Source organism: Emys orbicularis, chromosome 9 (genome assembly GCF_028017835.1).
Source record: "Emys orbicularis isolate rEmyOrb1 chromosome 9, rEmyOrb1.hap1, whole genome shotgun sequence".
In the NCBI taxonomy this organism is placed as follows: Eukaryota; Metazoa; Chordata; order Testudines; family Emydidae; genus Emys; species Emys orbicularis.
Window position 1 is genome coordinate 19,779,396 of NC_088691.1, and position 13,160 is coordinate 19,792,555.

The 13,160-nt window shown below is 43.8% G+C and overlaps 1 protein-coding gene across 1 annotated transcript in view; it reads right to left on the minus strand.

The window, feature by feature from the left end:
- Nucleotides 1-557: 557 nt before the first annotated feature.
- Nucleotides 558-13,160, minus strand: part of AMOT (angiomotin) — a 46,002-nt gene continuing 33,399 nt past the window's right edge. Inside the window, exons 7-12 of the mRNA XM_065410877.1 lie at nucleotides 8,645-8,794; nucleotides 5,638-5,828; nucleotides 2,957-3,079; nucleotides 1,989-2,221; nucleotides 1,160-1,384; nucleotides 558-658 (exon numbers count right to left, since the gene is read on the minus strand). Coding sequence (XP_065266949.1) covers nucleotides 558-658; nucleotides 1,160-1,384; nucleotides 1,989-2,221; nucleotides 2,957-3,079; nucleotides 5,638-5,828; nucleotides 8,645-8,794 — 1,023 coding nt within the window. The remainder of the gene's footprint in view (nucleotides 659-1,159; nucleotides 1,385-1,988; nucleotides 2,222-2,956; nucleotides 3,080-5,637; nucleotides 5,829-8,644; nucleotides 8,795-13,160) is intronic.

Here is a 13,160-nt window from a genome sequence, read left to right on the forward strand (position 1 = left end):
TAGAGAAAAAAAGCTCCCTTGATCATCTCTTATAAATTTTACAAAGCTACTCAGAATACCTGTACTCTGGAGCCTTCAGTGACATTCAGAACAAAGCACCGCAATCTAGTTGTGATGTTATGTGGTCATTGTGTGACCTGGTGCTCAATAAATTTGCAGAGTCATTATGCCCATCTTGGCAGCGTTCAAATGAAATTAACCAACTGCTGTGAAAGTAAGTACTATTTTTTTTTTTAAATACAAGGTTTTAAAAATACTGAAATTAAAAATAGAATTTAGTGCATTTAAGACCTTGGTTTTATCCAGACATTACCAGATCCAGTATTAAAAACAAGCTTGGGGAGGAAGAGAGAGGAGGAAACGACTTTCAAAGAACAAGTATTTTATAATTTAGAACAAATTATAAATTAACCTGTCCACATTTTTGAGACCTAATATACAAGAGCAAAGAGCTGAGTGTTCCTTTATTGCTCAGGTACTATATTTTTTCCAATAAAAATGTCTTTTTAAAAAAAATTCTTGCTATTATGTCCCAGCTTTGATACAAGTTCAGCCTTTCAGATGAGGTATTCCACCATTTCTGCATCAGTGAGGTCCTGCCCCAAACTGTGAACAGGCGGTTTTCTTTCCAAAGTGCTGGAGTGGAAAACTGGCCCATCTATATCAAGAGGAGGAAACAAAACAGAAAGAATCAAGCTATAACTCCAGTTGCCAACTACAGCTACAGTGGGGATATGACTGGAACAAGGGAGTTTCCTGCTTATTCATAAAGGCAGTTTGTGATGGTGGCCAAAAGACTGACAGCAGCTTTTTAAATTTAAAAATTCAGATTTTCTCTCTCTTTCTTTACTTTCTCTCTTTCAGAGTTATGCAATGATGTATAAATCTGCAGTGACTGCGTTAAAACCAGTATAGTCACTCTGTCTTTACACTAACATAATGGAGATCAGAATCTGTCCCTTTAGCATTAACGTTTCACCAAAGGGCCCTCTGAGACCCAGCCTTTACTGTGATAACCATCTAACTCATATCACCCTACCAACAACTAAACCCATAGAATTGGCAACCCCAAAAGGCTCTGCATGACTAGCACCCTGGGAGAGAAAGTACACTGACCTCATACCAATGCCCCCACTGGAGACCAGTTGGGTCTAGTTACCTGTTTTGTCTGAATTGTAGGGCACACTGGTAGTGGGGAGTCGCCCTGGTACAAGGGCCACCGCAGAGGAAGCAGCTTTATTTTGTTCACTTCCCCTGTCTGTCTGCGTGCTGCAATCTCGGCTGCCTGTTTTCGAGTGTGCAGACAGCAGCGGGGTGGAGGGAAGGACCGGCGAGGGAGTTGAAGGAATGGATTCCGAGCGATATTCTGGACCCAGCAGAACACCTTTGTGGACAGAAAGGGAAGCAGATTTTAAAGCACTTACGTATAAGGAGCATCGCAGCACTAGTTCTGCGCAGTTCACAGTTCTGCACTTCCCCCTCCCCCTCCTTTCAACTGCCAATCTCAAAGTGCTTTACGAAGGACTGCATTATCCCCATTTTACAGACGGGGAAAGTAAGGCACAGAGGTTGGGAAAACCAAGGTCACTCAGCACTATAAAGGTAATGTTGGAATATGTTTCATCTCCCACGCCCTATCTCCAACCACTAGACAATGCTGCTTCCCCTCCATGGCCCACTTCTGTGTAGTCCTGCTCACCCTGAAGTTAATTGCAAAAAATTCCCATTTACAGCAACGGGAGTAGTTTTGGGCCCCAAGCCATCTACAGAAAAAATAACTAATAACTTGGACTAATTACAACACATTTTCTCCAAATAAAGGCTGTGAGTCCTTCAGGCCAGTGACCATATCTTTGTATCTGTTTGTAGCGCACCTAGCGCCCTCGGTCAGTACATTGTCCTTCCATTGCTCGCACTCCCCCCGAGTGGTTTTAGACCGTACTCCCTTAACATAGCTAGCAGTGCTTTTGTTAGGATTACAATGTTACCTAAACTGCCCTTCCAGCTTTTGTCCTCCCTCTTCTCTTCCAATATGGGAGTGCTGCTCAGTGTTGAAGAGTGGGACAGCAAGCCTGACCCAGTGTTAGAAATTGACATCAGGGACTTAGCTGGTCTCATTGAAGATAGCTGATCTGTCTTACTGGTCTCTTTCCGGGAGCGCTGCTGGAGGACTTTAATCATGGCATCCTTTTCAATGATCTGAGCATGGAGAGTCTTTATCCTGAGACGATAACAAAAAGAACAGTATCTTCAGACTGATGCTTCAAAGTCCACTGTGCTCTTGTAAATATCCCTTGCTTTTTAGGCATTCGGGGAATTAGTGCAGCTCTTTGTTAAAGAGAATGCAACCGAGCTGACTGACTTGAATAATGGGTGCTCACTGGCTCACCGTGCCATAGGGCCAGATCATGGACAAGACTTTCTACACTTGAGAGATCTTCACTGAGCTGCCCACCTCAGGCTACTGGACACAACAACTGCAGAGGCCGTTTGAGATCCAAGAGCTGTGGTCAGACAGCAAAGGGATAAGGAAGAGGAGGGATTAATGCTCTTCAGCGAACCTGCACTGTGCCAAACACCAAGACAAACACCCCCATTGGAACCGCACTGTTAAGACATGATCCAAATGTATCTGAGCTTGGTGTTAGAGGCACGCGTCTGTATGAAGGTGGTGAAGAGGAACAAGAAGAGCAGACAAATAGGGACAGAACATTAAAAAAATAAATAGAATCAAAAGTCTGAGGAGCACTTTACTTATGAATCCAAACCATATCAATAGTGAAAGAAAATGCAATTGTTTTGTTCAACCAAGTGAGCACAACCCGGTATCTCTCATATTTCATTGCTATAAGTGAGGCTACCATACCCCGATGGGATGATTCGCAATAGCCTGCCCCAGCCATCAACTTAAAATTACAATACGAAAGAAGCTGTCTGAGAACGAACTGCATTTTACCTGCCCTCCATGTCAAGACACCGCCTATTGGCCATCAGGATCTCCTCTTCTTCCTTCTGAATGCGAGCTTCCAAGGAGGTGTCGTAGCTAGCATTAGGCGAGTGGCTGATCACAGTTGTGTCCCTGAGAATGAGCAGTATAGCAGATAAAGGACCATACGAATCCACTGTCCTCATCCCAACAGCACACAATGATCTCTCAAAACTATTTAACAAAGATATCCACTTCTTTGAGTAAAGGCTTGTTCAAGGTCTCCATTTCTGGCTATGGACCTCAAACCAGGAAAATCCATCTCCCAGCACTAAAGAAACAATAGAGATGTCTTAAGTCACTAAAAACAAGGGCCTACTCTACACACAATCCTGCTCAACTAAAGGTGTGTTCTTAAACTGATTTAGTTAAACCCGGCCAAGTTTGTGTGTAGTCAAGGACAAGGATGTAGAGGAAATGGCACTCCAGGATGACAGGCTAGACACATATGTTCTCTTTTAAGCTAGAATATAGTGAATTTATGTCTGATGCTTTTAGATATATAGTCCTCTCTCCTACAGGTTAGTGCTCAAATGTATTGGGTACTGGTTGGATATGGAGCATAAACAGCCCTCTTTCACTTTAACTTCTATGCAACACACTTAGGGTTCCCCCATTGCAGTAGTTCTCAACCTACTTACCATTAGTGTGTTATGTGGGCCACATCCAATACTACCTGTATGGCCCTGAGGATGTCACATGGGCCACAGCTCTGTGCTGATTGGGCTGCAGGTTGAGAACCACTGCCCCATTGCAATCTTTGCATAGTCTACTAAACCCACACCAAGTATTTAATGCTGCTATACACTTACATTTCAGATAGCTTTTTTTTTTTAAACACGTCCTAGGAAGACCAGCCTGCCATTTAGGTTAAAAACACCACACACCAAACACTCAGGCTGAGATTTTCAAAATCAGCTAGGGGATACGGACACCAAATAGGAACTGGGCATCCAAACCCCTTAGGTGGTTTTGAGAGTCTCAGCCCAAATGTTAGAGTAGGATGAGAAGAGAGTTTATGTTGATACTTTGTAGCATCCCATATTTTAAACAATGAGATGCAGGCTAATAAAACTAATACAGTAATATTACATCCCTTGTTCACTTCAATACCAGTCGTCATGCTATGCCATTATACCACCATGTGGGTCCTAACAATTAGAAGGCCCCATACAACATAAATGCACATTCAAATAATGTTAAGACTTCAGCAGCCTGAGACAGAATGAGAGCTACCAAATCATTATAATGTGCCAATTTTACTTCCCACGTCTGGCAGGGTTAAGAGTGGAGTGGCCAGCCTACCTCTCACTCTGCCAAGGCACGAACGGGGATGCAGTGAATGGCAAAACCCCAAAATAAGGAACACAAAGAGACTATTCAGACAGGAAACTTAAAAATGGTGTCGCCTTGAAATGAGGAACATTTGGGAGGAATGGTGGCCAATCTTAACTTGGAATTAACTTTTTGTCCGTCAGATGCTAGTGCAGTAATAGATCTGTCTCTTTAAGGACCAGCAGTTGGAAGGAAATAGGAAACTAAAGTCTGGAGATGGGAGCTTTCCTGACTCTGGAAACCTTCCTTGCTTGTTTATTTAAATACAATGTCAACTGGCTTAATGTGTCCTCTCCCCATATGTGACAACCAACAGACCACACTCCTATTTATCAGCGTGGGCTGAAAATATAACATGTCCCCTGGACACACTTTAAAGAAGCCATTTAGAGAATCTCAGGGAAGCTGGAAAACAGTGCACAAGAAGCATTAATACCTTGAGGTAACCGGCTGCTTCTGGAGTGAGAGAAGATAACCCTTTAAATGCTAACACTGCAGATGCTGCAACTCTCCTCACTGATTTTTACTATGATCCTGTAATAAGTTACGAACTTAGGCAAAAGTAGCAAAGTTGCAACATCTGCACTTGAATCTGGCTTACAAAATGGCCAAAAAAAACTCTTCTGTCAGGAGCCAGGCACCAGTTAGCAATAAAATCACATGTAAGCACTACCCAATGGTACCCCATTAGCAGCACTTGCTCATCAGCTAACTGAAGCCTATTTACAACCTATTTATTTCTGGATAGTTGTCTTGGAATCTAAGTTGGATACCAAATTTCAGACACCATTCCCTCCCTGCCCCCACAAACGATGCCATCTCTACGCAGCTGAATGCTTTAAGCGGAATTTCTGTGTATGTGTCTCTGGTTAGCAGCCATATTATGGACAATACCACAAAGTAATTTGCAAAAACAGTCTGGTGAACAAGTGTGGCATTCAGGCTGAACGATGTGAATCACCAAGCTTCCTCCATCTCACGTGACGGCAGCAAGGACAGATTCTTGTAAATCTTTTTCTGCTCTACCATCTATTTTTGAGTCAGCAGCTTCCAGGAGCCATTCAGATGAATACGTGTATGAAAACACAGTTCTTTCATTTGATGGAACAGTCCCTTCAAAGTTTCTAAATGCTGGCAACTACGCAGGAATCCCAGCAAAAGCAGCCAAGCTCCACCTCTATTCCAGGAGTTTTAGCTGATGATGTGTGGAGGGCAAGGAGAGGAGTCATGGAAAAGCGAGACTAAGGGTAACATTCATCGGTAGGAAATATGACATTCTACTGGAAAAATACCCTGCTATGAATAGTTTCATTTACCTCTGAGCAGCCACCGTAGCTGCCGCATCCAAAGCAAACTGTCTCATCACGCTCTCCTCTAGGTACTTCTGTTCCCATTTAGTCATGTCGGCTTCCAGGGCAAGAATTCTCTCCTCCTTCTCCCGCAGGAGTTCCATAAGTGCTGTGGCGTTGTACTCCGAGGCGCTGGCAGTCTGAGATGTACCTTGACGCTGATTTTCAAAAGAACAAAATGCATCAGAATAGATTTGGAAGAGCCTGTTTTCACATGTGGGATGAGGAGGCCGGATTAGTTATCAGCTTAATGGAGCAATCACTGGGCAGAATTCTATGGCCTGCGTTAGGCAGGAGGTCAGACCAGATGATCGTAATGGTCCCTTCAAGCTTTAAAATCCATAAATCACCAGCTGGGGCAAATCAGCTGAGCTCCACTGAAGCCATTGAAGATATGCTGATTTACCCCAGTTAAGAGAATGTGGCCCATGAATAATTCTTTCATGAACACTGTGACCCAATTAAACTCCCCCCCCCCACGCCCGCCCACCCACCACCACTACTATATTATATATATATATACACACACACACACACAGGGGTGGCTCCAGGCACCAGCGCACCAAGCGCGTGCCTGGGGCGGCAAGCCGTGGGGGACGGCCTGCCGGTCGCCATGAGGGCGGCAGTCAGGCTGCCTTCGGCGGCGTGCCTGTGGGAGGTCCGCCGGTCCCGCCGTTTCGGCGGTAATTCGGCGGTGGGTATGCCGAAGGCTCGGGACAGACGGACCTCCCGCAGGCATGCCGCCAAAAGCCGCCTGACTGCCGTGCTTGGGGCGGCAAAATACATAGAGCCGCCCCTATATATATATATTTCTGGAAAGCTGTATCATGTTACTCAGATGTGGTGCCTAAAGCCCATCCACACAGCCAAAATAATAGGGATCCCAATTCCAATATCACTCCAGATTTACACTAATGTAAGTAATGCCTCTACCTTAAATGGAATTACACCAGAGTAAGCAAGATCTGAATCAGGCTAAAGAGTTTAACAATCATTGGTAACGTTGTTGTGCCCACACTGAGTTATGAACAAGCGATGTGGATAAAGCCCAAGCCACATCATAACCAGGTTAAACAAATGCTTTTGCCTCTATTGAGCAGAATTCCAACACAGCTCCAATCACAAGATGCAGCATGTGATATCATTCACTTATTACGAGAAGGAATATAATTAGTTAGAAAAGCAAGTTTTGTTTATAATGCAAAGATGGAAAGTGTCTGGCCCAATGGCAAAAAGCCACTAGAGGCAAGGGAATTAGAACTAGGAGGAGACAATGTATGAGACTCCTTGTAATTTTTGCAAAATTAATCCCGGGTATTAGAAAAGAGGCTGAGATTAGACATTGTCACATATAAAGTGGGATCACATGCTATACTTGGGAACTGAGGGGGGGAAAGTAATTAAATTCTAAGAGGAGGTTTGGAACATAGATACATTTATTCCATTTGGAGCCAATAAGCCAAACAGAGGCATACTGGAAAATACAAAAAGATGTTTGAGATTTTCAATGCTAAAAGCTCAAAGAATAATATTAAACAGGAAAGTATTATAAGGAGATCTTTTCTTGCAGTGCAAGACCTTGTGCCCAGAAAACTAGTTATGAAAAGCTCATTTATAAGAGAAGGAATCAAGCAGACGATCTAATATGTGTGGCTCAGGATTCAGATTATTTTACATTTTCTGTTTCCTTAAGAGGAACCATGGTTTAAAGCAAAAATCTTGTTACGTCCACTTACAAGTTGTTGGTTTTAAATAACCTTGGAATTTGTACACTTCAAATAATTCTCAAATTATGTCAATTCAATATATTTTCTATACTAGATAGGAAGAATTTTTTATATCTAGAATAACATTTATATCTAGACCCATTATAGAATGTGTTAAATCTGGTCTTCTTTCAAGACAGTTTCATCAATAATATAACTTATTTCTTCCTTCATATACTTATGTTTAAACTTTTTTTTATTAATCCTATCATTAGAGTCAATCACATATATATCATATCATTTCTAGTAAAAAAATGGAAGTAGTTTACCATTTAATTTACTGTCTATTATATCGTGGCATATGTTTCAGTCAACTGGATTTTTAACTGTAATCTGAGACAGCCCCCACTGTCCCCAAAAAACAGTTAACTGCAAACTATCATATTGTAGTAATTCTTCTCCCTCACTTATGGCATGTCTGCATTTGCATTGTTAGTCCTGTTTTATCTTGTGTTAATTAAAACAATTGTTAATTCTAGAGCAAATGTTTGTTATAGGGTTTAAACATTTGGTCCTAGTCACATTTAACTCTAGTTGGAGTTAGGGCTGAACACAACTAGGAACAAATGTCTGTATCCTACTTACACCAGAATTTACAATCACATTAGTTAACGTTTGTTAACATGAGTTCAAACAGAACTAAACATTCAAATTCAATTCATACTATCCCCAGAAAAAATGTTTTCCTTTTTTCCCCATTGTAAAAATGGGCTCGATACAAATTGTTAGAGCATAGTGTATATTAGCGGTTACAAATTTCCATCAACAGCATTTATGTTATCAGGCTTCGAAAGCCTTCCAAAGAGCGTTCTGTCTTCAGGCCAATGTTTGAGGCTGTGTGAACAAATGTGACCACCCAACAAATCTAGACTATATTAGGGGGTGTCTTAAAACCTTATTACAAATTAAAATGCAAAGCAGGAGTCATTAAGAGTCCAGAACAATTTCTAGATATGTGCCTGCAGCCTCCCAGATGAGGAATCAGCTATTATTTTTAATTTTAAAACTTTGGGATAGATTTAAAGGTTTACTCAGTTGAGTGAAACCAATACCAACCTAGCAAGGTAATGGCAACATTTTGCAAAAGAATATTTTTGCTATAGTTCTATACAGAAGAGGGGAAAGATCATGCATGGTTAGACAGGAAAACCTTACAAGAAAGATATTTACATGAAAAACTGCTCAGTGCATGGACTAATCCTGGTTACCTGCTGCATCCGGAGAGACTCCAGTTCTCTCTCCAGGCGAGTTCGGAGCCGGTGCTCCAACTGTTCTCGCTTCTCACAGGCTGCCTGCAGCTGAACCAAGGCCTGCTGCATCTTCTCCACCTTCTCAACATAAACCTGCTTCTTTTTCAGCTGAAACAAGAGAGGATAATGATCATAATGTTAGTTCCCACCTGGCTCCATGTTCTTCCTTCCTCTTCTCTCATTCCCAGTCACAGGCTCTATCTAGGTACCCATCTCATTCCCAGTCACAGGCCCTATCTAGATGCCCTCCCCATCCCATTGCCTTAGTATCTGAGCATTCACAAGCATTAACGAATATATCCTCACAACCTCCCTGTGAGTCAGGAAAGGATTATCTCCATTTTACAGATGGGGATCTGAGGCACAGAGAGGTTAAGTGACTTGCCCAAAGTCACACAGGCGGCTTATGTCAGAGCCAGGAATTACAGCTTGTCAAAAAATGCAGAAAAAGTTTTGAAAACATGAAAGTTTTTGACCAGCTCTACAAAGAATTACACCCAGAACTCCCGCGCCCCAATCCGAGGCCATAACCATCCGACCATAAAGAGGACAAAAATCACATTATAACTAGGTTAAGGACTTGTATTCTGTCCACACTGCAGACAGAACAGTGCTAGCAACAACTGTGTGTGGTTCTAGGCATTGTTTCTGCGGCCAGAGCGACCTAGGAAGTTCCACTCTATTCTTCTCTCTCACTGCCCCCAAAGACTTATGCTAGCCAAACCACATTAACCTGACCTATCAAACCCATCGGGCTGGGAGACTCATTTATGAAATATTAGGGCCCCAGCAGGTGTGTTGTATGATTGTATAATTCAGACTTGTATGATTTTGTAACCTCAATTTGGTGCTATCTACACAAGCAAGTCCAATCTGTGTTATCTGGATGATGGTACTACCAGATCACAGCAGACTCCCCCAGCATGGTAGTGTTCACAGTAATGAGATGTTAAAGACTACTTTGGGGAATCACACTATAGTCCCATCTACAGTATGAAATCTACCACATTTAAATATCATACTATAAACACACCCAAGGGCCGTGCTAGAATATGGTTTGGCCTTTCTCATATGGAGAGGCCCAAACCATGTGTTAGCCGTGTTAAGGAACCATGGCCCAAATCTGTTGGAAGTGTTTAAACACAGTGGATACTGCAGTCCAAATGAGGCCTACAACACAGCTATAAAGATGGTTGCCAGAGGGGTAAAATACGAACACAATTATTGTTAGCTGGGTTTGGGCTTCAAATGCTGGGCAGGACCCTAAGTTAGGGTTACCATATTTAAAAAATAAAAAAAGAGGACACTCCACGGGGCCCTGGCCCCGCCCCTTCCCCACCCCAGCCCCGCCCCTTCCCCACCCCAGCCCCGCCCCTTCCCCACCCCTTCCCCAAAGTCCCCGCCCTAACTCCCCCTCCTCCCTCCCAGCCACGCGAAAAGGGCTGCCCGAGCGCTACCGGCTTCACGGTTTGCCGGGCAGCCCCCAAACCCTGCGCCCCCGGCCGGCGCTTCCCCAGCGCAGCTGGAGCCCGGGAGGGGAAGCGCCCAGCCGGGGGCGCAGGGTCTGGAGGCTGCCCAGCAAACCGTGAAGCCGGTAGCGCTCGGGCTTCGGGCAGCCCCCATGCCTCCGGACCCTGCGCCCCCGGCCGGGCACTTCCCCTCCCGGGCTCCGGCTGCTGTGCTCCTCCCCTGACTCTTCGGCTCTGTTTAAGAGCCGAGCTGCCCGAGCGCTACCGGCTTCGGGCAGCCCCCATGCCTCTGGACCCTGCGCCCCCGGAGCCCAGGAGGGGAAGTGCCCGGCCGGCGGCTCAGGGTCCGGAGGCAAGGGGGCTGCCCGAAGCCGGTAGCGCTCGGGCAGCTCGGCTTTAAACAGAGCCGAAGAGTCAGGGGAGGAGCACAGCAGCCGCGGGAGGGGAAGTGCCCGGCCGGCGGTATTTTTCCCGGACATGTTCGGCTTTTTGGCAATTCCCCCCGGATGGGGGTTTGATTACCAAAAAGCCGTACATGTCCGGGAAAAACCGGACGTATGGTAACCCTACCCTAAGTTATGACCACCCACTGACTACCCCTGGGAGAATTCTGCGCCACTGCAGCACAGCAGAAAAATGTCCCCCTCTCCCCCGCAGATTCTCTTTGTTTCCTTGCAGAAAATGGTTTCTGTGGGGAAGAAAAGAGAGGCTGCACCAGTGCTCACTCACCTCTCCCCCTGGGGGGTTTGGGCATGGGGGGTGGGGTCCAGATGCACAGGGGTTGGGCGGATGGGGGAACAACTCCCTGTACAGTGACCCTTCCCCCCACCCATGCACCCCTTTCCTTCTCTGCACCCAGAACCCCACACCGAGTCCCTGTGCATAGAGATTCACCCCACCCCCCCAAATTGCACCACACAGAACCCTGGTACTCTTGAGGGAATTCTGTGCCAAACAATTACAATTTTTAAAATTCTGCAAAGTTCTGCATATTTTATTTGTCAAAATAACACAATAGAATCAGACCATTTTCAATTATTTTGGTAATTTATTTCAAAATACTTGTCAGAAAATAATTGAAAATGGTGTGATTCTATTGTGTTATTTTGACAAATAAATATGCAGAATTTTAAAATACTGTGCACAGAATTTTTAATTTTTGAACAGAATCTTTAATTTTTGGTGCAGAATTCCCTCAGGAGTAACTGACACAATAATGGCTGAAGAAGGCAGTACTCCCCGGGAGAGTCAGAACCCAATTTGCAGGGAACCCTGTGTTGCAAAATTTAGATTCTCTTGATTTCGCCATGTCATCCCTTCAAAAAATTCTCATCATATGCTCCTCAGTCCCTCTGCATAAAGCCACTATAGACAGTGCTTAATTTGTAATGAAAGAGGTGCCAGGGCTCAAGCAATTTTTTTTACTTTCGTAACTGATGTGGCAAGCCCAGAGGTGCCGGGGCTATGAACTACCAAGCCCAGAGGTGCCGGGGCTATGAACTGCGAAGCCCAGAGGTGCCAGGGCTCAGCCCTGGCACAAATTAAGTACTGACTATCGAGAACCCAGTATGAGTAGGTAAGCTTCAAACAGCAACATCTTATTTTCCACCAGTCCCAAGTCTGGTATCATTTATTCCCAAACTCAGCAGAGACCTAATCTCACAGCATGATGCAGTGCTGCTGCTCTAGGGGATTTTCCAGACACAGGTATTTTATTATAAAGGTACGATAAACGGTGAGTAATCCAACCAAAGATTTCCCAAACACGGCAGGTACAGTAAGTAGGTATTTTTACCTCTCGATTGCTCAAGATTTCATATTTATTTGGATCTGGAGATGCAAGAACATTTTAATGCAATTTTACATTAAACTCTTGCTACTGAAAACATTGATTTAAAAAAATGATGATAGGAAGATCAAGCTATTCATCCAACAATCTCAAAGTGCTTTACAAAGATTAAACTAACCCTTTTAATTCCCCAGTAAGGTGGATATTACTGTGCCCGTTCTACAGTTGAGTTATTGGAGGCTCAGAGCAGTTAAGTGACTGCCAAAACTCATATGCAGCGCGTCAGCAGCAGAGCCAAGAACAGAACCCAGGAGTTTCTGGTTCCTAGTCCCTTGTTTTTGCACAGGGGTCACAGTTCCTGTACAAATGCAGGGTACAACATGATAAAGTGCTTGGAAAAATGCAAAAAGACAGTAATTCATGCAGGAAAATTAGCAATGATCAGGATCTCTCTAACTCTCTTATGCATGAAATAAACCAAGGATCTTGGGGCTCCCAGTGCTATCCAATGAGTTACTATATTTCCAAAATTTTATAAAGCACAATTTTTTTTAAAAAAGCAGCCGATCACCTGCTAAAAGAAAAAACATTGACTAGTTTTATAATTAAATAAATGCGAGAATGTGTGTGGATTAAGTTTTTGGCCTACAGTCAACAAATACCAAGAGCCCAGCCAAAAAAAGAATTAGGCCACAGAAATTCAACTGAAATGTTCACTTTGAAAATGCTCCCAGCAGCCGAACCTGCAGGTGAAATGTTGTAACACAGGTGATTGCCCAACATAGTAGCACTGCCCGCACATGTTTAACTAATGTACCAAACCTTAAGTACAGGCATGGCTTGTTCAGTGGCTTTTTGTAAAGTCAGATTTATTTTTCTCTAAAAAAACCCCTGAGTTATCCTTTCCATGTCAAGCAGCATTAGGTACATAAAAAATAAGTTGAAAAGGGGCTTTAGTACAGAAACACTTTAACTCATCTTTGTTCAACTAAATTAAAAGACGGGTAAATTTTAACATCCCTTTGGGTACGTCTGCACTGCAAGCGAAGCACAGCATGGGTAGGCATACACTTTATAACTTTAATCTAGCTAGCATAGATAACAATAATACAAAGATGTGGCAACACTGGTCAGCAGTGACTAGCAACCTGACTATAGAATCTAGAAATGTAGGGTTGGAAGGGACCTCAAGAAGTCATCAGGTCCAGCCCCTTGC